General features: G+C 40.8%; 1 protein-coding gene across 6 annotated transcripts in view; it reads right to left on the bottom strand.

Annotated features, from left to right (window-relative positions):
- Positions 1–13,091, bottom strand: part of LOC107791888 (K(+) efflux antiporter 6-like) — a 34,660-nt gene extending 21,569 nt beyond the window's left edge. For all 6 annotated transcript variants that reach the window (XM_075225417.1, XM_075225416.1, XM_075225415.1 and 3 more), the window contains exons 1-15: positions 12,657–13,091; positions 11,777–11,820; positions 10,352–10,419; positions 10,157–10,235; positions 9,964–10,025; positions 9,770–9,845; positions 9,543–9,617; positions 9,016–9,087; positions 8,846–8,929; positions 8,609–8,677; positions 7,702–7,779; positions 7,432–7,520; positions 6,356–6,452; positions 6,206–6,259; positions 5,949–6,044 (exon numbers count right to left, since the gene is read on the bottom strand). In XM_075225417.1, the coding sequence (XP_075081518.1) occupies positions 5,949–6,044; positions 6,206–6,259; positions 6,356–6,452; positions 7,432–7,520; positions 7,702–7,779; positions 8,609–8,677; positions 8,846–8,929; positions 9,016–9,087; positions 9,543–9,617; positions 9,770–9,845; positions 9,964–10,025; positions 10,157–10,235; positions 10,352–10,419; positions 11,777–11,820; positions 12,657–12,885 (1,272 nt within the window). In that variant the 5' untranslated portion in view covers positions 12,886–13,091. The remainder of the gene's footprint in view (positions 1–5,948; positions 6,045–6,205; positions 6,260–6,355; positions 6,453–7,431; positions 7,521–7,701; positions 7,780–8,608; positions 8,678–8,845; positions 8,930–9,015; positions 9,088–9,542; positions 9,618–9,769; positions 9,846–9,963; positions 10,026–10,156; positions 10,236–10,351; positions 10,420–11,776; positions 11,821–12,656) is intronic.
- Between the last annotated feature and the right edge of the window lie 13,254 nt (positions 13,092–26,345).

Raw genomic sequence — 26,345 nt, forward strand, 5'->3', positions numbered from 1 at the left:
TTCAGTTAAGCTCCAACAAAGACTTAATTGATCAATGGCTTTGGAAGCTTGTCTGGAGAGCAAAATTACCACCAAAAGTCACATGCTTCAGCTGGATCACTTTAAAGAGAGCATGCTTAACTCACGATAATCTCATTAGGAGGAATTTTCAACTACCTAACAGATGTTACATGTGTCTTTGCAACCCAGAGACAATTAATCACCTGTTTCTTCATTGCCCAGTTGCGACAAGTATATGGAACATGTTTTTGTCACTTTTTGGACTGCACTGGACTATGCCATGCAATGTCAGGGAGGCTTTCTTGAGTTGGAATGCCTGGAGAGTTGGGAAGTCCATCAAAAGTATATGGTCTATGATTCCTGCTTGTATTTTGCGGTGCATATGGACAGAAAGGAATCATAGATGTTTTGATGGCATTTCAACTGCCAACCATGCACTCAAGGCCAAATGTTTAGTTAATCTTTTTAGTTGGGTTAAATTTAGACCTGTATATAACCCTGACTCTTATTTGGAATTTATCAGCGCCTTAGTCTTACAATAGTTTTTTTTTGTCATTTGGGCTAATATTTCCCTTCTTTTGTAACCTATGCATCCCCTGGATGCTTCTTGTTAATGAAATACAACTTATTTCATCAAAGAAAAACTTGGAAAAAATGGGTAATTAGGGCTTGAGATTAAGAGACCTTAACATGGGTATTTGAGGGGTCAATTGAACTCCGATTTCAGTGTTCTTGTTATGTATAGACTCGTGAGAGTATGAGAATTCTGAAAATGTAAATTTCACCCGATTCCGAGACCTGGGCCCGAGGGGCGTTTTGGTCATTTTACCTAATTTCGCGTATTAGCTTAGAATTTATTTGTAGAATCAGTTACTTGAAGTGTTATTTACATTATGCAGTTGAATTGAATAGATTTGGGCCATTTGGAGTCGAGTACTCGTGGCAAGAACGCGGTTTCGAGTTGACTTTTGAGCCGGTTCGAGGTAAGTTGCTTGCCTAACCTTGTGTGGGGGACATTCCCCTTAGAATTTGGTATTGTGTTAACTGAAATGCTTGTACGTGAGGTGACGAGTGCGTACTTGTGCTAATTGTTGAAAATCATGTTTTCACTTAAGTAGATTTAATTGTGTTTTCCTTTCCTGCTTACTCTACTTGAAAGTTAAATCTGTTGTTAGCTTAAAAAGGCATGTTTAATTTACTTAATTGCTTTATTGCTTAAACTGACGTAATTGTATTATGTGAAGCATGTTAGGTTAGAATTACCTGTTTTACTTGGTACGAAATTCAGCTAAATTGAGTATTCCTTGTGTTGTTGTTGTGTGTTTTACCTTGGGACTACGGGACGGCATCCCGGGAGATCCCCTGTACGTATTTATGATTTGAGTTGAGGTGCGGGATACCGAGAGATCCCTAGCACGTATACTGAGGATACCAAGAGATCCTCGGGATACCAAGAGATCCCTAGCATATAATGAGGATACCAAGAGATCCTCGGGATACCAAGAGATCCCTAGCATGTATTGAGGGTAGACTAAGAGATCATCGGGATACTGAGAGATCCCCGGTTATTATCTTTGAGAAGAGTGGTATTCCTTGTGATTGTTCCTGTTTCTGTTTCAGTTATAGTTATCCTTATTATCCTGTATTGATTCTTATTATTATCTTTCAACTGTACTGCTTTATCTTATACTGTCGCACCTTACATTTCATTTAATCTCAGTAGGGCCCTGACCTTCCTCGTCACTACCCGATCGAGGTTAGGCTTGGCACTTACTGAGTACCGTTGTGGTACACTCATGCCCTTTCTGTGCATGTTTTTCATGTGTAGATCCAGGTACCTCCACTCAGACTCATCATGCTTGACGAGGCGCTTGTAGAGACTCCGAGGTATATCTGTCGCGTCCGCAGACCGAAGAGTCCCTTTTTACTCCCCTTTTTTAGTATTAGCCCTTCTGTATTTTCCTTTCCTTTGTTAGATATTCTGGAGTTAGATACTTGTAGACATTCAAATGCTTGTGATCATGAGATTCCGGGTTTTGGGAAATGTATTCAGATTTCGAGAGTTGTTATTGTGTATGCCGAGCGGCACTTTTAAACACTGTTTTATTTCACTATTTCGGTTTTATTATTTCTTCCGCAATTTTTTTTATTTTCCGCATTGTTAGGCTTACCTAGTCGTAGAGACTAGGTGCCGTCACGATGGTTCACGGAGGGGGAACCGGGGTCGTGACAGTCCATTATTGGAAGTTGGAACTGGACGGACAAAGAATATGGTTATCGGCAAGAGCTAGGGGGGAAAAGTCCTGATCTCTGGGGACTTAACAAAGAGGTATAATTTCCAATGACCGAATCTGAATGAAAGAGGGTCAAGGTGTTTTGCAGGCAGTAACAGTCTCGTGGGTTCAAATGAAGAAAACGTTTAAAACTTGATACTGCAAATATTACAAGAAGTGGTTAGAAGGCACTAAGAGAATCAAGGGAAGTACGATCAGAAAAATAGTTCTGAAACTAGGTGGTCCAAAACAATTGAAAATAATATCTACTATACAAATATTATTATGCACAAGGATTGAGTGGACTACTTACTGCTAAGATAGTCCGGCTTAATTGAAGAACAATGTAGCTCTCTCTTTAATAACAGAGACATATCACAGAAAAAGATATAGGTAATAAAAAGAGGACTAACAACCAAACAACGACGATAATCAGATCTGATCAAAAGACTTAACCAAAGTAACACAATCACAGCCTTAGGAATCTTACAAGATAAGTAGATATAGTATTAACACAGAAAAAGCTAGACTTCCTGAGAGATTTCCAGTTTTCCCAAGCCTAACAATGTACTGTGCCCGACTGGAAGTCAGCTTATGGCTCACCATTGCCTTTAAAAGAAAGGCTTAAACAATAATTTTTAGCGTTAGATGGCAATCATCTGATGGAAGGTAATTTTTTCTTTCCAGGAATAGATGGAGGTTCCTATTTCAAGCAAACAGACATTATTTTGGACGACCCAACAAGAAATGGAGAAATTTATTTTGGTAGAAACGGTTAAAGCACACTGGTCAGTAGGACATCAGTCAAAAGCCTAACATTAGGGCTCTCAGAATTCCTCTTTAACTACCATAATATCAAAAAGAAGTTGGGTATCTTTCAATTTGTCACCAAGTATTGTTCACGGGCACGGTCACAAGTACCAGCAGCAGGAGCGATGAGCCAAGGTGTTTTACTTGTTATGGAGAGAAGCATAAGCCTTAAGGGACTCAAGTCCCATTAATTTTATATTTTAACACATTATTTTAGTCTAAGCAGTTAAAGCATACTGGCTAGTAGGACATCAGTCAAAAGCCTAACATACTCTCAGGATTCCTCCTAACTGCCAAACTACCAAGGAAAGATCCTCCGCAATTTCAAAAAGAAGTTGGGCATCTTTCATTTGTCACCAAGTATAGTTCACGGGCATGGTCACAGGTACCGACAGCAGGAGCAATGAGACAAGGTGTTTTACTTGTCATGGAGAAAAGCATAAGCCTTAAGGGGACTTAAGTCCCACGAATTTTATATTTTAAGCAGACATTATTCTGGTCTAAGCGGTTAAAGCATACTGGCATCAATCAAAAACCTAACATTATGGATCTTAGAATTCCTCCTAACAGCCAAACTTCCAAGAAAGATCCTCTACAATTTCAAAAAGAAGCCGGGTATCTTTCAATTTGTCACCAGGTATTATTCACGGGCATGGTCACAGATACCGACAGCAGAAGCGAGGAGACAAGGTGTTTTACTTGTCAGGAAGAGAAGCATAAGCCTTAAGGGAACTTGAGTCCCATGAATTTTATATTTTAAACAAACATTATTTTGGTAGAAACGGTTAAAGCGTACTGGCCGGTAGGACATCAATCAAAAGTCTAACATTAGGGCTCTTAAAATTCCTGCCAAACTTCCAAATAAAAGATCCTCTACAATTTCAAAAAGAAGTTGGCTATCTTTCAATTTGTCACCAAGTATTGTTCACGGGCATGGTTCACTAGTACCGACAGCAGGAGCGATGAGACAAGGTGTTTTACTTGACATGGAGAGAAGCATAAGCCTTAAGGGGACTTGAGTCCCACGAATTTTATATTTTAAACAAACATTATTCTGGTCTAAGCGATTAAAGCATACTGGCTAGTAAGGCATCAGTAAAAAACCTAACATTATGGCTCTCAGAATTCCTCCTAACTGCCAAACTTCCAAGAAAGATCCTCTACAATTTCAAAAAGAAGTCGGGTATCTTTCAATTTGTCACCAAGTATTATTCACGAGCATGGTCACAGGTACCGACAGCAGGAGCGATGAGAAAAGGTGTTTTACTTGTCATGGAGAGAAGCATAAGCCTTGAGGGGACTTAAGTCCCCACGAATTTTATATTTTAAACAAACATTATTATTGAAATTAAATTAAACAAAAAAAAATTTATATATATATATATATATATATATATATGTAGAGAGAGAGGGAGGAGGAACTCAAAATTTGTAGAAAGTTATATTTAAAAAAAAACATACAAATTAATTTAACAATACATGAAAAACTCTTTATAAGTGAATCATTTCCCCTCAGTTTTTAATTATTGTTATCTCATTTTGTTTACATTAAGTACTACGAAACATCAATAATCTTCGGCCATTAGGGAGCCCACGACCAAAGAAGGCCCATAAATTAATGGCTAGAATTTATCAATCGAAATTACTTTTTGATCTAACCCTAGTTCCGCCGCATCCATTACCATATTGTAAAAATTGCTAACCTCGTGCTCCTCTCTCCCTTAACTCCAGATCTACACCAACAATGGCTTCCAAGTCTACCAAGTCAATTACGGCAAGCAGAAGAAGAAGACTAAGTGAAGCAAAAGAAGGAGAAGGTGGCAGTAGGTTCTCATCTTTGTCTTTTCATCTTCTTCAACCAGTTGCATACATCTATTTTAGGCAGTTTGAAGATTTATTTGTACAAAACTTCAGGGTGACGCATAGTCTGAGGCTCGATGTTCACCCAAAAGCATATGCCTCACAGCCTATGTTGCGAGGCATACGCCTCTCACCTCCGCCCCAAGCGGATCTTAATGCACCTTGCACCTGGATGCGCCCTAAAGCGCACCCCAAAAATGCCTTTTAGACCACCGGCCACAGGAAGATTGCTTCAACAGCTAGACCACATGAGAGCATAAAAAAGTGATGCTCATTGAAGCTCGATCTCAAGCTCTTCAAATTCAGATGATGACCATGTGGTGGCCTAAGTTGTCCAATAGTTTTGAACAAATGATGTTTGTAACTTAAATGTCTCTACATTAGGAAGAGGACTCTGAAATTCAATTTCAAAGATTTTATATTTTTTGAGAAGGAAAAGAAATTAAGTAACACCCATTTTAAAGATTTTATATTTCACAGGAAAGTTTTCAGTTTCTAGGCTGAAGCTATCAAGAAGTTGAAAAATTTGAAGTTTGGTGACATTGATGACTGAACTACCAGGATTAAATCTGAATTTTTTGAATCCATATAGATGAAGTTTAATAATGTGATACAGCTAAGTGTCAATTGAGGATCTTAAACCTTCAATAGAAAACGTCCCTTAGTTTGTTGACTACTTGAGAATACTCCAAAGCCAGATATATGTAGCTAGGGAAGAGAGCATGACAAACAACAGCCATTAAATCAAGCAACTACATCTCCAATACCAAAGTAGTAGGGATCAGTTATATAATCATCTATATCTATAGCTTCTATTCGGGTCCGTTCTACACAAAGAACTGACTTCTAAGCCAAGCTAGGAGTTCTTTAAAACTACAGGTTCTCTAAATCTCACACTTCTTATACACTGACATACGAGTCATCCAACTGAAAAGGACTCCTGGCAAACAACAAAAGATTTAAGGCTAAATGCAGTGTGCATATGAAATGTACAAAAGATTGTACCTGTTCAAGAGTATGCTGAGCCAGATCAGTAGTTGATATCATCACTCCAGCAGCAAAAGAACCCAGTTCAAGACTTAAACCCAGCTTATCACTACACTGACAAGATGCAACAACCCATTTTATCCAGTAGGCTATATGTGCTCATTGTCATATGATTGAGAAGTGATTAACTGAAAAACTATCAGGATGAACAGTTAAAGGAAAAAGATAGTCAGATTGCACTGATATGCTACTCAGGATAGTAAAGGGAGACAAACCCCAGCAACAAGCAAGCAGAAAGCCACGGATGCAAGTTGGTACAATTCATTAGTCTGCAGAATAATTCCAGTAAATCAAATATTCATAGTCACCTGAGGAAACAAAAATGATAGTAAAATTATGCATTATTCAAGCAGATGCAAACTCGCCTGTGATGATAGGCCTATCATCAATCTAAGAAACCAAGGAACGCAACTGCGGCATAGGATCGACAAAATGGTCAAGAACATCAACAAAATCACCAACCTGTAATCCAAGGAAAAGTAGCAAATTAAGGGCATGACGGACTGCTAAAACGTTCAATAAATTTACTAGTGTCGGAAAATTTTAGAAAAAAACAGAACTTTTTTTTGAGAGGAGTATCAAAACTAGAATTCAGATTGTATGTACAACAAAATGAAATGCGCCCAAGAATATTCAGGTTGTTTCTCTTTGTATGACACGTACACCTTGGGCACCCACAAAAAAATGCTAATGGCCCTAGGCTGATAAGTTCAGAAATAAAAGCTGCATGAGAATATCAGGTCCAAACCAAGGTGAAATGACTCTATCAGCTGACTTTTATTTGGTCACACAATTCAACCTGATGCAGGACAGTAGTTGACCAACACTTGTCCAAAATTATGCTTAGAATATTAGAAATTAAATAAAGCTACCAACAATAACTTGAGAATTCTTTTACTTGGCACCATAATTGCCATACCTACCGATTACAACAACAAACCCAGTATATTCCCACATGTGGGGTCTGAGGAGGGTAGTGTGTATGCAGACTTACCCCTATGACTCTATCAGCTGACTATTATTTGGTCACACAATTCAACCTGATGCAGGACAATAGTTGACCGACACTTGTCCAAAATTATGCTTAGAATATTAGAAATTACATAAAGCTAACAACAATAACTTGAGAATTCTTTTACTTGGCACCATAATCGCCATACCCACCGATTACAACAGCAGCAACAACAAATCCAGTATATTACCACATGTGGGGTCTGGGAATGGTAGTGTGTACACAGACTTAACCCTACCTAGTGAAGATAGAGAGGCTACATACCCAAGGATTATGTATGATAAATCATTAGCAACACCAAAGACTACATTAGAGCAATATATTATGGACATTCAACGATTTCGATATTATGCATGTAATAGCATAAACGTGTCACAATGATTTGAGCTTGCATTCCAATTTTAGAACTTTTCAACCACTGTTGCTTACACTTTTGCCATGGAAGCCATTCCTTGAAAAACACCAGAAGTACCACCCAGAATAGGAAGCAGTGCAAATAGCAAACCGACTGTACAATCCTGTCAGTGAAACATCTCAAAAGTTCAATAAGGGAAGTATTCTTAATGAAAAAGAACTAGCAAAATAATAAGCATTGAAAATTGTTAGAGCAACTATAGCCCATCCATGTGAAAAATAACGCACCATAAAACTTTTAGTAATAGCAATATCACAAACAACAAAGATGGGAAGCTAAAACACCTGCAGAATAAGGGTTCCAACTGTGACTTGCCCATAGAGAGTGTTAACACTATTTCTTTCCATCAAAAATTTCAACACCTGCAATTTAGCAAGATGTATTATTTCTTCAGTATGTTAAATATGATTTTACTAGGTACAGCACAATGTATCTAATTCAATATTCAAGATAGTATGACTTCCCGAATATGAAATATGCTTATATAGACTGCCCATTTATTCCTTTCGCACTCTTCCCGTTATATCTATCCAGTTAATCGCAATTTTAGGCTGCAAATACGTTGGGAGAAAGAAATCCATAGAGGATTGAGATAGCCTAAGGTCTTAGAGAATATCCAAGAAATATTGCTTGTCTAAATTGTAAAAAGGAATTCCTAAACAACATTTGAAATTACATCTTTAGCAGCAAGTTAAGCACAAAACAGGATGCACGAAGAACTGGTAAGCTTTTGTCATCTTTCTTGTGATTGTAAAAGAATTAAAGTAAATCCTCTTCCACAATTTTCTGTAATACACTTGTTTTAAAGATTATTCAGTCAATACATTTCTCCAAAAATTGATGATCAATTCCAGTCTTCCAACACCCAACCGAGCTCCTAACATTTTGTAGAAACAAGTAAACAACTGATATAGGGTTGAAACTAATGAAACCCAATATAAAAGGTGATCCGTGCATTCACAGCGACATTTCCCTACTTCTCCCCTAAATTATACCATAGTGAATTATATTATTACTGGTAAACTATCCCATTTTTCTCTCCTAAAGTACACCTTGTGTGAACTTAAATTATTTGGAATATTCCCAATCCTCGCCCCTCGTGCAAAAGATGCTATAAGAGTCCATGACAAGATACTTGGCGGTCCAATAAATTCAATAGGAAAGATAAAGTCAAAATCCACAAGGACTTGCCACTGCTGTTGAAGACATTGACAAGAAGACACCCACAAAAACACCCTCAGATGCTTTCCCACCGCATAACTGCAAGTATCAACAAATCACGGTTAAGATAAGGTGATATCAAAGAGCTCAAATTTGCATAGCTGGAGCCTCAAACATTTAGATAAAAGCTTGCCCAGACTGCAGATAACTAAAATTGAACTAGTCATAACAATAGCTCTGAAATAGGTGATGATAAAAGTTGCACACCGAGGCTGTTATTCCACACAAACACATGAAGAGAATTATCTGAAGTGACCCTCCTAACACTGCAACAGCACGAACAATGCGAAGCTGCAATTACAAGTTAAATTGCACATCCTCTTTCAATTTATAAGATGAGACGACAAAATGTTTTCATTTAATAACCAAAAGCCAACCTTTGCAGTGGAAAATTCTAAGCCCAACGCAAAAAGAAGAAAGATAACACCAAATTGAGCAACTGTTTCAACCTGCAAAATTGTACCACAGGAATTCAGGAAACATAAATTTAAAAAGACTGAAAGAATACTAGAACATAGTAGCAATACCATTAACACCACAGGATACATGACCGTCAAACAACAAACACAGTTGATATAAGCCATAAAGCATTGAAACCCAAAACACTTTAAACTGCTGGAAAGTGCTAATAGTATGAAGCAGAACAGAATGTATAACTTCTACACATCTCAATACTCTCAAATGTACAAAATGACTCATTAACACTTAATGGAACACAAACCGCAAAAGCAAAACAGCACGCATAAACATATATAAGTCAAATAAATTCAAGAGAGAAATTTCTGTACACCACATGAATTTTTTTTCTTAGTTACTTGATTGAAGATAACTTGGGAATGAGTTAATTGATTAATTGAATGGTTGATTGAGTTACTTAACTGAAAAAGACATGAAATCAACATACCTGCACCATTTCACTGATAATGTTAAAACCACCAGGTCCAATAATTGATCCTGCCAGCAAATATCCAGTGACAACCTGCAAGACATTAGTAGCATATGCTATAAAACAAGATTCATAAAAGAAGTCAAATAAACATAATCCGCAAGTCAAACAGACCATATGCAGAAGACAGTGAAAGGAGCTATTGCAGTTATCATCAGAACAAGCAAAAGGAGAAGTTATCAGACCGGTTGTCCAGCACACGCGAAGGCAATGCCACCACAAGTTGCAGAAACAATGACAACAACCAGATCAGATATCAATCTGCGAATGGAGTTACATAAAATCAGATCGATTAACAAACTACCCTGATAAATTTGTCTTTCTATTAGTTATTAAGTTTTACAGTAACCAGGATGTGGCAAAGAGGGAGTAAGCTAACCTTAAATCTAGCTGCAGCACTGGAAACTTTGACTTCGGATTAGACATGATAAAAACATTATCCTGATTTATTTTTATTTTTTTGGGAGGGGGGGACCAGTTAGTAAATCGTGTTGTCAGGAATCCATAATCATCTTTCTAGCGGAGCACAGAGGTGATCTTCTCAAAAGAACTTTTGAAGATGTAAGAAGTACCTTTCGATCTATCAATGTAGGCGTATCTTCTGCTCCATTGTCATTATCCAGGTTGAAAACACTCTGCAACTGGAATGACCTAGTACAAAACTCAAAAGAATACCAACAGCATTGAGTCTTTCCATCTTGTGACAACAGGGAGACCTTTAAAGAAGTAGCATAGTATGTAATGAATCTTAAGATAGCATGGCATACTTTTCCTCATTTGTCTCGTTCTTCTTAAACTTGACCCTACCAACCCTAGCAACGGTTTCCAGAACTGCCTGAGAATTGACATGCTTCATAAATGCATATATATATGTTCCCCAGTACTTGGAAATAGGCCATAATCAAAAAAATCAAACTTAAAAAAGCATAATAAGATTCTCTCTTGTATTGCTTTTCTAAATTGCAAGTTCTACAGTAAGATAAGCAAATTGACTAATGGACTAGGAAAAACTGCAATACTCTAAAAATATGTTTTTGGCAATACCTCAAAATGACATACTATGACTACTTTGGAGAATTCGTTTGTAACTCATTTTACTAAAGCAACTAATATTGAAATCCTTCCAGAATTAATGATGACTAATGTATGATCAGAATGTGATAAAAGGAACAGAAATGACGGAGCCAGAATGTCGAGAAGTCCTAGGGACGACTCATTCACAGCTTCCACTGTTGTGGCCTCTTATGTGGCTGAAAATTAACCACTGACTGCCCTTGTTTCATTGGTTTTATGTTTCTTTTTAAGAAAGCAAAGTAATCCATTGATTTCACATCAAGCTGGTATTATCGTTACAAAGTACGGAATCAATGTACTAAACCTCCCAAATTTTAACCATCTGTACAAGCAGGTATTCCCATTTTCCATGGAAAATGCAAAAGAAACATGACGATGCAAGTGTTGGGCCTGGCTATGGAACTTCTAACGACGTGACCGCGCATTGTTGTCTGTATCTGGACATGGTATTGATGATCGTTTTGTCTTGTCGAGACCAAACTCTAGATATCATTTGACTATTAGATGGAACACGAATGTCGAGATAACAAGCTCACCACGACTTGGACAATGGCGAAAAAGTTTTCTGGTCAAACAACTACCTAAACAGAAAGTTATCTATCTACAGCTAGCAACTATGATGCCAAGCGCGAAAAGGAGAGAGAAGAGAGAGAATTAGTTTGAAATTATGAGTAACTACATTCAAGATGGTTCCTTAAATAGAGTTTTAGGGTACGTAAAATAAAGGAAGGTTCCATAATTAATACACAACTATTAGATATGTATTACACAAAATGAAAGCAAACATATAAAATAAATCTTTGCCCACAATTTTGACATAAAAACATCTTCACATACTTCCCCTTTAGAGCTAAACTAAAACTACAAAGAATCTAGCAAATAAATACATAGTAAACCCATTAAACAAGATATCAACATGTCACGGATCAACATCAGTCCAACAAACTCCAATCCATCCAGCTACTCATAGGAGTAAATTACCTAAAGATTATTGCAATTAATTTCAGATAAAGCATGACTCCATGAGAAGTTCAAACCAATATCATTTACTAACATATGGCAACCAATTATTCTTATTATCTCCTTAAGACAATAACTTAAAGGAACATCGCGCAAACCTCCTGCTCCGAGACACTATTGTTGAAGCTCCCGTGATCTATTGCTGAAACAAGAAACAGTAATAGTATGAGATAGACGGACAGCAAAGAGAAAGACACATATGTGAGCTTATAATAGACAAATCAATCAATCAGCTATATCAATAATATATTAATCCTCTATCCATTCAGCTCTATTCAAGTCCACTTCATTTAGATACTAAATAATTTCCCTTTCAAAGCAAATTAGGGGTTCTAAGTTCTAACAAGCAAAAGATAGCCTAGTGGACGGGCATTCCTCCTCCATCTTTGAGGTTGGGGGTTCGAGTTATCGGAGAGAAGTGATAACGAACCACGTTGACTCCTGAGATTTAGGGGCAAGTTGGGGTTCTGAAGTTATTAAAGACCATTTCACAAAATCAAAACAGAATCTTATGCATCGAACATAAACAGTAAATACCTCAAGTTTCTAAAAACATCTCCGAGAACAACCAACCAAATCTGGAAACACAATTACATTGCCCCATGTGTGTGAAAAATAGCCTTTAGAAGCACAAAATTGCCACGCAAGCAAGTAATTATATTAAAACTGCTTCTTAAAAAGAATTAATAGCGAAAAACTGCAACTTTTAGACGTGCAATTTAAGCCCCACATTGTGCTTTACTAAATAGCTTTGGTCCAATCCCGTGTCTTAACAAAACCACTAAATATGTACAAATGTTAAATTTTGAACCCAGTTACAAGCACTCGAGCTTGCTGTCCTAGAATCCCGAATGCATAAAGTTCAAATCCTGAATCCACCTCTGAATGTACCTAGTGTTGCAACTTACCCATGATTGGAAGAATGTAATTCAGCAAAGACAAAACCTAGAAGAAAATCAAATGGTAGATGTGACTAACCACCGGGCTGCTCTTCGGTCTCATTGAACTCTTTTTCCAGAGCTCGATCGATCATGTTGGCGAAACTACCTTCCTCAGATCTCGCAACGGCAGACGCATTCAATTCAGCAGCAACATTGACACCGACGACGACGACGCCATTTTCTGAATCTCCACCAGGTATCGGATCAGCAGAAGAAAAGGAGGAGGACAGGAGGAGGAGAAGGTAGAGCCCTCTTCGCATTGGCATTGCGGTGTTAGAGGGTTAGAGAGGGAAAATGTGGTTAGTTAGGGTTTTAGAGAGAGAAATTAAAGGTGCGCAGAGTGCACCCCTCTTGGTGGAAGTTCGCCAACCGACGTTGAGGTCCTTTACAGTTACGTTTTCCCCAAACGGGCAATAAGAGAAAGGGATGGCGGTAGGGGTTGAGTGTGGAGTTAATGTAACCAATAGCATACTAGTATTTCTTCTTTTTCTTAACATTTATAATTATAATTATAATTTATAATGTTGAAATGGTTACAGGTTTTTACGTATTTATATTATTTTTAAAATCTATTAGTTTTTCGGCCACGTTGTATGCGGCGAATCCGGGGGCCCGAATTCCCCATCGTAAGGTCATCTCGCGGTCATGCCCCTCGAAGCTCGGAGCCAAGGTCGAGACTCATCCTCGGTGTTCGTCTAGAGCTGATCCGAAGGGTATAGCATTCCGACTAATGCAGCGTGCTGCATCAAGCAAGGAGGAAGTTCCCAAGTCACGCGACTCGACCTGACAAGGCCGGCCTATCTAAGGCCGGCCTATCTAAGGCCTATTTTCGAGGTGTCACATCTAGCCGTCCTATCTCTGTACTTTCACGGTTAACATGTTTTGTATTACAAGAAATTCCCCTCCTATATAAAGGGGATCCCCACCTCTTTGCAGGGGGCGGATGTTGCTCCATTTCTCCACAAGTGCAACAATATCTCTCTCTCTTTTCTTCTAAGTTGTTGTTCTCACTAACCCGAGGCCGCTTTAGCATTTATCATTCTCTTATTTATTCTTCACTACTTTGTTCAATATTGGTAACATAGAGCCTTGCTCGATCATATCTCTGCCTGTTATCCCATTTTCGACTGCCCCCGATAGTTCGAGATCGATATTAATGTCGGCCCCGAGGTCCCATCGACCATCTATGCACTCGGGCAACGGCCCCCTTTCGGTTTGGTTACTGCCTCTTTTTAACTCGAATTTCATCATTAAACTTAACATTCTTAGCATTAAGTGCTTTAACAACTAGCTCGAGAATAGATCACGTATTTTTAGAATCTCATTTGCAAATTTAATTATTGTTACCATTTTCACTGTAAACAGTTTGGCGCCCACCGTGGAGCTAAAAATAATAGTGATTATTTTCTTGCTGGTTTCGCTGCAAAAACGCGAGTTATCTTTCACACTTCTTCTTGCCCAGAATCTTCACTTTCAGGGCAAGACGCCTGGCTCGGCTAGTGAAATGAGAAGCCGAAACCCCAAAAGCGGCGGAGAAGAGGACACGACCAACTAGAGTCTGGTGTACCCCCGGGTTCAATCCGAGCGAAATGGAGGGGTCCCCAACATAGTGTCCACATGATTAACGGAGGAACTAATGATCACCAAGGACCCAAGTCCAAACGAACAAAAACATCCGCTACAGAAGAGGGACCGGCCCGAAAATGCTTATCCAAAGAAACCCTCATATTCAGCGAAGATGATCTCGAGGCCATGGGGGGAACCGCATAACGATGCGTTGGTGATCTCGTTTCTCTTAAACAACACAAGGATAAAGCGCGTGTTTGTGGACCCGGGCAGTGCGGCCAACATAATCAGGTCAGAAGTAGTAGAACAGCTGGGGTTGCTCGATCAAGTTGTTCCCATCCCTCAAATCCTCCACGGTTTCAACATGATCGGAGAAGCAACGAAAGGAGAAATCACCCTCCCGATCCACACGTTTGGCACAACCCAGAACACCGAGTTTCAGGTCATCGACGGCGACACAAGATACAACGCCTTGCTTGGCAGGCCTTGGATACATAATATATGGGCAGTGCCCTCGACCTTGCACCAGGTGATAAGGTTCCCCACAAGGGACAGCATCACGATGATACATGGAGAACAGCGTGCAGCAAGGGAAATGTTTGCGATCCACCATGAAACACCAATCCCCATACACTCGACCTCAAACGAGGAGAGAAGCATGCAAACTCTTGGACATGACGAGGAAGATTTCATTGCCCCCGAAGAATCGAATGTGACCAAGTCAACAGTCAAAGAGCTGGAGCAGACCGTTCCGATCGAGAACCTCCCGGATTGCAAGGTATACCTGGGAACGGGGCTGACCCCCGAACTCAGGATAGGGTTTATTCAATTTCTTAGTAACAATATTGACTGTTTTGCCTGGTCCCACCTAGATTTGACAGGTATCCCACCAGAAATAACCTCCTACTGGCTGAGCGTCAATCCCAAATTCAAACCCGTGAAGTAGAAGAGGAGACCGTAGTCCGAGGTAAAACACGCCTTCATCAAAGAAGAGGTGGCAAAACTTCTTAAAATCAGATCCATTAGGGAGGTAAAGTATCCTGAATGGCTAGCTAAGGTAGTGGTAGTGCCAAAAAGGGGAATAAGCTAAGGATGTGCGTAGATTATAAAGATTTAAACAAAGCATGCCCCAAAGATTCCTTCCCGCTGCCTAATATCGATTGTCTAATCGGTGCCACTGCCAGCCACAAGACCCTCACCTTCCTCGATACCTACTTGGGGTACAATTATATCATATGAACCCCGAGGATAGGGAAAAGACCTTGTTCATCACGAAATATGGTACATATTGCTATAACGTGATGCCCGTCGGGCTAAAAAACGCAGGAGCAACATACCAATGCCTAGTTAATAAAATGTTCGAGCATCAAATAGGTAAATCGATGGAAGTATACATTGATGATATGCTAGTTAAATCCATGCGCACAGAGGACCATCTGACCCATTTGCAGGAAACTTTTAGCATCCTCAGAAGCTACAACATGAAGCTCAATCCCGAAAAGTGTGCCTTCGGAGTAGGCTCGGGCAAATTCCTGGGCTTCATGGTCTCAAACAGGGGAATCGAGATCAATCCCGACAAAATAAGGGCCATCGAAGAAATCACAGTGGTGAACAACGTGAAAGTCATCCAACGGCTGACTAGGTGGATCGCGGCCTTGGGTAGATTCATATCAAGGTCGTCAGACAAGAGCCACCACTTCTTCGCCCTACTCAAAAGAAAGAGCAACTTCGAATGGACTCCGGAATGCCAACACGCTCTGGAAGAACTGAAACGGTACCTGTCTAGCCCGCCTTTGCTGCACACACCCAAGGAGGATGAAACGTTGTACCTATACCTGGCCGTGTCCGAAATAGCAGTGAGCGGTGTATTAGTCCAAAAAGAGCAAGGTACGCAATTTCCTGTGTATTATGTAAGTTGAACCTTGGGGGACGCCGAAACCCAGTACTCCCATCTAGAAAAATTGGCGCTCGCACTAATAAGCGCCTCGCGCAAGCTGAAGCCTTACTTTTAGTGCCACCGCATTTGTGTCCTATCAACTTATCCTCTCCGGAGCATATTGCACAAACCCGAGTTGTCAGGTCGACTGGCCAAATGGGCCATTGAACTCGGAGGGTATGATATCAAGTATCAACCTCGGAAGGCCATTAAATCCCAAATCCTGGTGGATTTTGTGGCCGATTTTTCACCATCCCTCGTCCCCGAGGTAGAGAAGGAACTTTTACTAAAATTATGCACGTACTTCGGGGTATGGACGCTGTTCACGAATGGTGCCACAAACGTCAGAGGATCCGGACTCGGTATAGTCCTAAAGCCGACCGTCGACGGCATAATCCGACAGTCCATAAAAACCACAAAGCTAACTAACAATGAAGCCGAGTATGAGGCTATGATTGCAGGTTTGGAGTTGGTCAAGGGCTTGGGAGTTGAGGTTATCGAGGCAAAATGCGATTCGCTCCTCGTGGTAAGTCAAGTGAACGGGAGCTACGAAGCCCGGGAAGACAGGATGCAAAGGTATCTGGATAAGATCCAAATCACTTTGTGCCACTTTAAAGAATGGACCTTAGTCCATGTACCCCAAGAGTAGAACAGCGAGGCCGATGTCCTGGCGAACCTGGGATTATCTGCTGAAGAGGAAGACCTGCTCCCCGGAGCTGTTGTCCAATTAATCAAGTCCGTGGTCGAGGAAGGTCACACTGAAATTAACTCCACCAGCCTGGCATGGGATTGGAGAAACAAATACATCGTTTATCTGAAGGACGAGAAACTGCTCGCTGATCCAAAAAAATCAAGGGCCTTGCGAACCAAAGTGGCCCGGTTCTCGCTCGACGAAAATGGGGCCCTGTACAGGAGAACTTTCGATGGCCCCCTGGCAGTATGCTTGGGACTGGGCGACATGGATTATGTGCTCCGAGAGATCCGTGAGGGCACTTGCGGAAACCACTCCGGGGCAGACTCCCTAGTCCGAAAAGTAATCAGAGCAGGCTACTACTGGGATAGCATGGAAAGGGACGCCAAGGATTTCGTCCGAAGGTGCGACAAGTGTCAGAGATTCGCCCCCATGATCCACCAACCCGGCGAATGGCTACATTCCATTTTATCACCATGGCCATTTATGAAATGGGGAATAGACATTGTCGGCCCATCGCCAACGGCACCAGGTAAAGCTAAATTCATTTTGTTTATGACTGATTACTTTTCGGAATGGGTGGAAGCGCAGGCCTTCAAAAAAATAAGAGAGAAGGAAGTCATCAACTTTATATGGGAACACATCATATGCCAGTTCGGGATCCCATCCAAAATAACATGCGACAACGGGAGGCAATTCATCGGGAGCAAGGTAACACAGTTCCTTGAGGACAACAAAATCAAAAGGATCCTTTCGACGCCATACCACCCGTGTGCGAATGGCCAGGCCGAATCCACGAATAAAACCATCATTCAAAACTTGAAGAAGAAATTAGAAAGCACCAAAGGAAAATGGCGAGAAACGCTGCCCGAGGTGCTGTGGATGTATCAGACGACTCCAAAATCAAGCAAAGGGGAGACACCTTTCTCTCTACTATATGGTGCTAATGCACTAATATCAGTAGAGGTCGGGGAACCAAGCGCCAGATTCTGGCACACCAGCGAAGAGTCAAACCACGAGGCCATGGCAACGGCCCTCGAGCTGCTCGATGAAAGATGGGAGGCCTTGCTGGTTTGGATGGCCGCCCAGAAGCAGAAAATCAAAAGATACTACAACAGGAGAACGAACCTCCGATATTTCGGAATCGGAGACTTCGTCCTAAGGAAGGTTACTCTCAACACCCGAAACCCCAATGAAGGGAAGCTAGGCCAGAATTGGGAAGGGTCGTACCATGTCCTCGGGATGGTTGGCAAAGGCTCTTATAAGCTTGGCACCATGGAAGGCGAGCAGCTCCCGAGCAACTGGAATGTGTCGATGCTCAGGTGGTATTACTGTTAAGGCATCCGATCATGAAACCCCACAGGAGCCCTCGAGCGAACGTCGCACTCTTTTTCCCTCAATCGGATTTTTTTTCCCGAAATAGGTTTCTTGCCGGCAAGATTCTCCAACGAGGCGACGTCTGCACACTCCCTAAAGAAGAATTTGAAGGGCCTACGAGACTCCTTTTACAGTCAGCCCAGCCTTGAAAAAATAACGAATGAGGCTCCGATAAGAGGCAATGCACCGGGCCAAGTAGCCCGAGGAGCTGCACCCACGCGGGCCGAGCCCGCATTAACGGGACAATATGTATTTACAAACTATGTTTACGCCAAGCAATAAAGGATATCTTTTCGGCATTTCACACTTCGAAAAAGGCTATTTTGGCATATTCACAGCAAAGTCCTCTCCGCCAAATACGTCCCGAGATACTCGAAGACTTAAACGGTTCAAACGCCTACACGACCCCAGGGTCGGAACCCCGGGCTCACAAAGCCCTCACAATGCAACTCCGAGTTCCCGAGAAGCGGTCTTCAAGCTTAAACAAACTCGATGACTCGGAGACTGTCGCCAATCGCCATGCACTCGAAAATCCGAAACTGTAAGACCCTAGCGGGCAGACTCGGCATAACCAAATCTATTCTACACAAACTGTAAGACCTCAATAGGCATGACAAACTATAAGACCTCAATAGGCATGACAAACTATAAGACCTCAATAGGCATGACAAACTGTAAGACCTCAATAGGCATGACAAACTGTAAGACCTCAACAGACATGAAAATCCCGAAGTTTATGCTATACATTGCATTTGTAAGAATCCCTAAAGGGCATACCCTCGATGTAGACGCCTAAACTATCACTTGGGATAAAAAAAGGCTACGGCCAAATGCATATGACTACGGTTAAAACGGCTGATACAGCCAAAATAACGTGACTCGGGGACGATCGACTGTCGCTAAAAATTGCAGGCCACTACTCTGAATATACTTCGAAAATAACCGATTAAAACAGGCTTCCCTCAACAAGCAAAAACGAGCTCCAACCATGTCAGCTCCAAAATGCAAGAGCGTCGATCTACTCGACCTATGAGCTATGAACCTTACGAGGTGCTCGAAACATCGCCGACAACAACTTGAAATCGAGGCTCCTCTAGAACCGACAATGGGTCAAGCAAAAATACTCTGAAAAGACCTTAATGAGCGGAAACAAAGCCTACAAAAAAAAGCCCACGGGCAAAAACAACATAAGAGCCATTGTCGCCAGCTAAGCAAGCCTACGGGTCTCATATTCAAAGGTCTCTATGACCAAACAACGTAAGAGCCATTGTCGCCAGCTAAAAAATCTTGACAACTTGAGGATTAAAATGAGCTCGAATCGTAACCCGATTCGGAGACCGGATCCAAAATAGTTAACTATGCAAGCCTCTGGGCCACATACTAAAAGGTCTCAACGACCAAACGGCATAAGTGCCACTGTCGCCGGCCAGAAACCCAAGGAAATTTAAGGATCGATTATAGCTCGAATCACAACGCGACTCAGAGACTGGACCCGAAAATTGCAATATGCCTAAGGGCACGACATAAGTGTCAATATCACTGGCCAGAAAGCCGAGGAAATTTAAGGGTCGATTACAGCTCGAATCGCAACGCGACTCGGAAACTGGACCCGGAGTAGTTAAACTACAAAATGCCTAAGGGCACGGCATAAATGTCATCACCGCCAGCCGAGCGAGCCTCCATGCCACGTTCCTGTAAGGTCATCTAGACTCAAAGAACGGAAGGCCATCATCATCCGCTCATGTAGGCAGGAAAGAACTTGAGGGTTAATTATAGCCCGAGTCGCAACGCGACCTAGAGACTGGACCCAAAATAGTTAAAAATAGCGAATGCCCAAGGGCACGGGACAAAAAACTGCCATCATCTGATCTCAGAGGAAAGCAGAAGTCAGTAAAGCTCAGGATAAACCCGACCTGGAGACTCAACGCAAAATGGTTGAGCAAAGGCGCGAAACCCCCCACGGCAATTCACATCAGAGGTCGTATCAACCAGCCTAAACGGGCCACAGAGCTGCGTTGTGGGTTCAAAGTTCTTTCACCAACAAAGGGAATAGAGAAAATTTCTCCTTATACATATGCCAAAATAAAAGCGCTATATACAGACAGGGAGATCAACAGGAAAAAACAACACAACCTAAATTTATTATCAAATTAGCAGCCTCAAAGGTTGCATGCAGGCGGTTACGAATCCCATGACAGACCCTTCTCGATGGTGTCCCCTCTCTCCAGGGAGCCATCCCCATTTTTAACACCGCTTGAGTTGCTTTCCAATATGCCCTTGATGGTTAACTTTCGAAGGTCCAGCCAAGCGCGGTCCGCGGCTCGAGGTAAAGCTGGGTCTACCCCCTCGAAGGTCCTCTCAACACGAGAATCTTCAGCGACCGCTCCTTCCCCGTGTAAAGATACAAGCGCCTCGGCCTCGGCTCTGATCCGAAGCAGTGCGACCACCAGCTCGGAACAAAGACTCTTGTACTTCCCACTATCCTCCGTCATGTCTTGAAGCTGACGCTCAATCGAGGTGACTCTCCTCCTAATGTTATCCCTTTCAGAAACCACCTCGTCCACATGACGACTAAGCTCGAAGGTTTTAGCGTCCTTGTCCCGAAGCTCCCCTCTCAGTAAAATTTTCTCCTTCTCGAACTGCATGAATCAGGGCCCAAGGGGTTAAAAACAACAGAATCCCATAGAAGCTCAAATAATAGTGAGAACAGGGGATGAATAACCTGTTCGGTTAAAAGGGCTTTCTCGTGTTCGCGACGGCTCACCTCGTCCTGATTCAGGGCGAGGGCCTAATGTCATGCCCCCTTTTTCTCGCAAAATCGGGTTTATGACATTTGGGAGGACAACTCATTCCCTTTTGGGAATTTGGGTTTGCATTTGAAAGAGTCGCCATCTAATGATTAAGGTGCATTAGGACACCAAGAAGGTTTGATTTGAGTAACCAGATATAGGGTAAGGGCTTGAAATTATTATTCCAAGAGGAAGGTGTTAGGCACCCCTCAGAATCCACTAGTGTGGTTCTAGGCCAGACTATTATTGTGAATTTAGGTGCAAATAATATGTAGGCAAATAAAACTTCAAATAAGAGGGAATTTTCACATAATGGTTACAAACAAAATTGGCATGATACTCGTTATTACTGATTTTATATCTGACATTAAGTGAGGCGAATCAGATTCAATTAGAAACTCCTATAGGCATGCTTTCTAAGCGTTACTGATTTAAAACCTTGAAGATAGAAGACTCGTTTTAAACCTATGAACATGATATCTAGATGTTGAATTCTGTTCAAGACATGATGCCCAAGTGCAATTGAATGTTTAAGTCCCATGAGCATGGTATTTAGGTACAGAAATTTATTTAAGACCTATGAACATGATTTCTATATGAGAAAATGGATATACAGGATTCAGAAAGACCTATAGGCATATTGTCTATATGCATATGCAGAATTCAGATTGACTTATAGGCATGATTTCTAGACGAGAGTAGCAGACCTATGATCATGATTTCTATATGAAAAAATGGACATTCAGAATTCCCTATAGACATGCTTTCTATATGCATTTGAATGTGCAGAATTCGAAAACCTATAGACGTGGTATCTATGCAGAACTTAGAATTCCTATGGACGTAGTATCTATGTGAGAATATAGAATTCAGAAAGACCTATAGGCATGGCATCTATGTGAGAGTGCAGAATTCAGAAATACCTATAGGCATGGCATCTACCCTTTGCATACATAGTTACCCGCCCTTTCACTAACCAACCCCAAATGTTTAGTACAAAATTATTACAGCCCAGAATAAAGTAAAATACATCAAAAAAAAATAAAAGTACAACCAAAGGAGAGCCTGATTCAGACTTCATGTCTGAAATATGAGGTAAACCAACTCCATAAGATCAAGATCCAAACCCTTTCTCCTATTCAAGTGTGTCAAAGTTCCCTAAGAGCCTCAAAAGGACTCCGGGCAATGCTCACACCTAAATGTATTATCATATTAGGACAAGTGTAGTGTGGAAGGGCCAACCCTCAAGTGTCCAAATTCAGAGGGAACTCAAGGTCCCAAGGCAAGGCTCACAAGAGGGAGGCAGAACTTAAAGACTAAGAGGGAGTGCAAGTGCAGAAAAGAATTCTGAGAGAGGGAAAGGGGAAGGGAAACAACTACAAATAAGTACACACAGGGGTACAGGGGAACGAGGAGGTTGTAAAGAGCCAAGGGCAGGCTGTGGGCATACCCAGTAATGGTGAATGCTAGCACACCCATAAGCCTGTTAGAACATACTATTGGAGACTAGGATCCCAAGGGATCAAGCTTAATTCATGGACAATAATTTGCATATTGCCATGACTTAAGCCATAACTCAAACTCATAGGGGGCAGGGGTTTGGGATTCATAATAGAAACAGGCAGAAAGAAATCAGCATGCTAATTTAAGTGTTGAACTGTACATAAATAGTAAGTAGGCATGGATACAAAAACAGTAAATAAACACATTGTCGTGGTGCTAAAGTTTAAATCAGAACATACCAGTTTAAAAGAAACAAATAGAGAAAAGCATTAGGTCTTGTAAACAGGCCACGATGCGAGCAAATAAGAGAGAATACTATTGTGTGTAAGTGTAGTTTCAGAAGAAAACTATGAGTGAGTGATCCATTTTTTTTGCTAATGAAAGAGTAGTGTATTTATAGTGTGAAAAATAGGCAGAAATAAGGTAAGAAAACAATTAAGGGACTGGGGTATCAATTAAAAATCAATCAATACAAGATTTCCCTTAATTAAGGAACTCAGATTCAAACGGGAAAACTATTTAAGGGAAGAAATCAACTAAACATCTTGTGCAAAACATGCAATTAGGGGTAAATACTTAAGGGCAGAATTCTGAAATACACAGTTACATAAATAAGGTAAGAAAAATCAATTAGTAGCCAATAGATCAAGGATCAGAGATTCTGTAATCACTGGTCCATGAATGAACCAAGTCAGAAAAGCTGAGAAAAGTTTTAACTTAAGTCGAGTCACAGGGAAATCAGCCAACAAGGAAAGAATTCAATCAAGCCTATACAGAAGGAAGTCTGAACTAATCACAAATTTGAAAGTCATTTCAGAGGGATGTTCAGCACATATAAAGAGCATACAAACATGATAAGCTGAAAGAAAATGACGTGTCATTGCAAAATCAGTAGATAATAGACTACAGGAGCATGGTAGTCACATGGGTTAGCGATGTAGAAGAGAAGTAGCATCAAATAGCATAAAACAGGTCCAGTGTAAAAGACCTTAGAAGAGTTCAGTGGAAAATCAGAATTGCTTAAAGAGACAAAGGTTGAAAGATTTCGAGATTCAGTTGAGGAACAAATTCAGAAACTAGAAATAGTTAGGGTTTCTGAAATCAGACAGTTTTAAAGATGAAGAACAAACATATGACATAGCCAATGTTCTCAAACTCGGATGAACCCCAAATTCTAGGGTTTTACCATCAATCGAGTGCCGAGATGAGAGGACAAGTAAGAAGAAGAGACTAGTCGAAAACAAGTTCAAAGATCTCAGAAGGGAACTGGGGCCTTCGACATGCTTTTTTCAGTAACGGAAACTCATGAGAGACATAGTAAAAGAGTAACATGCGAATTACAGTAGAAGAGCTCAAAGAAACATAGTAGAAGAAGCTAATAAGAAACATAGTAGAAGAAGACTAATCAGAACACGGTAGGAGAAACAAATAAAGAAACATAGTAGAAGAAACTAATTAAGAACACAGAGGAAGAAACTTAATAAGAAACTCACAGAGAACACAGTACAGGAAACGTAGTAAAAAAAATACACAAAAGAAAAAGAAAATCAGAGAATCCTCTAAATAACTCAGAAACCCTAGGTCGGAAAAAAACAAAGGGTTTTGAAAACATAGCTTTGAAAGAAATATCAAGAAAACGTTTAAAAACTTAGGGAAAACACGGATCTGGAACAGATCTAAAGAGATTAGAAAAACCTCAAAATCTAGGGTTTCAGAGGAACCCAAACGGTGAGAAAGGCCTGGATCAAAGAAGGAGGAATCAAAGCCAGGCTCGAAACAGACATAGCTAGTCGGAGCAAGGCTGGAGATGGCCATAAAACTTGAATCAACGAGGCCTGGATGAAGGTTCTTTATGGTCAGGCCGTGAAATATCAACAAACGAGCATGTATGCACCATGGAAGGTTGGTAGGTGGTGAGACCACCATAGATTCAGGCCAGGAGATGGCCGGAGAAGATGGATGAGACTCATCGGAGAGGAGGGGGAAGGGGAAAGTTCTAGAGTGAACCAGAGATAGAGAGATAGAGAGAGAGTTAGTTGAGTGAAGGAAATGAGAGAGGTTTGGGGAGGGGGTCGTTTTGTTTAATTTAGGAAGGGTGAATGGTGGCCGTTGATCATTTTGATCAACGGCTGGATTAAATAGGGATCCGAGCGGGTTATTCAAATGGGTTGTGGGTCGGGTATATTTAGGATTTGGGCTGGGTAATTGGGTTTGAGATTGGGTTTAATTAGGGGATCAAATCTGGCCAAAATTGAAATACAAATGGGCTATCATTTAAATAACCATTTTCCCATTATTTATTTTATAAAAAATAGTAAAATGATTTCCAGAAATAAATTAAAAGCACTAAAATGATTAATAATACATAATTATCCAATTAAAATACTGAAGTTAATTTTATAAATATAAACACCATTAAATCTTTAAAAAGGCTAATGTTGCAATTACGTGTAATTTAGCTTTAAAAATACTAAATAAATTTATAAAAAATATGCAAAAATTATGTTAGCTATATTTAATGCAAATAAAAGAATCCAATGGATGAATCACCAAAATGATAATTTTGGGAACAATTATTGGATTTTTCTTGCTAAAATAAGGCAATAAATTGATTTAAAAATCCTTAAAATTAAGAGAAAAAATATTAAAACCTTGGGACATACTTATATATGCATGTTCATGCTATTTTGAAAGTATTTTGCATATTAAAAATATACAGAGAAAAATTGGGTATCAACAACTGTCCCTCTTTACCCGGGAAAGATAAAAGAGTTGTCGGGTAAAGATATGATGGCCAATTTTGACCGAACGAATGGGTTCGAGGAGACTTAGGCCGTACTCTGGTTTTTGAGCTGCCTACATATCCCTGGTTTCACAAGAATCAGCCCATATGTAGTTCAGGATCTGTCGGCGGAGTAGGCCTAATGGAAACTTTCAAGAACGAACACAATATTCAGGTTGGGGTGGATGGCTGAAATCTGATAGGGATACGAGATCGCTCTTGCTGAGATGACCGTTGCTCGCCGGTTTACCTGCAAATAAACACTACAAGCATATATTGTGCGTAAAATTAAACATGATACAAATTCCCGTCGGACCATGACTGTTTGTCCTTGGACGGTTAGGATGACATCCTTAGACCATGGTGTCCTGGGCCATGAAGCGTATAATAAAGGATTCGCAGGCCATGAAATGATGCTCTTGGGCTATGAGAATGACGCCTTCGAACCATGATGCCTTTGAATAATGATATGCAAGAGATTAAAAAGGAAAAGGGAGGGGGGGTCCTTAGGCCATGACATGGTGTTCTCGGGCTATGAAAATGGTGCCTCCGAACAATGATACCTTTGGACAATTTGGCAATCTTTCAGCCCATGAATGCAACAGGTGGCGATCTTTCAGCCCATGAGATGCAAATGTAGAGGTGGCGATCTTTCAGCCGATGCAAACGTAAATAAGGTGGCGATCTTTCAGCCGATGCAAATATAAATAAGGTGGCGATCTTTCAGCCAGTGCAAATGTAAAAGTGGCTATCTTTCAACCATGTAAATAAGGTAGCGATCTTTCAGCCGATGCGAATGTAAATGTGGCGATATTTTAGCCGATGCGAATGTAAAGATGGCGATCTTTCAGCTGATGTGAATGTAAAGGTGGCGATCTTTCAGCCATGCAAATGTAAAGGTGGCGATCTTTCAGCCATGCAAATAAGGTGGCGATCTTTCAGCCGATGCGAATGTAAAGGTGGCGATATTTCAGCCATGCAAATAATAAAGTGGCGATCTTTCAGCCATGTAGATGGAGGTAAAGCTTAACCTCGGAAGGCAGAATGGTAGCCTTATGCAATGCAGAAATGCAGATGGAGGT

This window comes from Nicotiana tabacum, chromosome 11, assembly GCF_000715075.1.
Source record: "Nicotiana tabacum cultivar K326 chromosome 11, ASM71507v2, whole genome shotgun sequence".
In the NCBI taxonomy this organism is placed as follows: Eukaryota; Viridiplantae; Streptophyta; class Magnoliopsida; order Solanales; family Solanaceae; genus Nicotiana; species Nicotiana tabacum.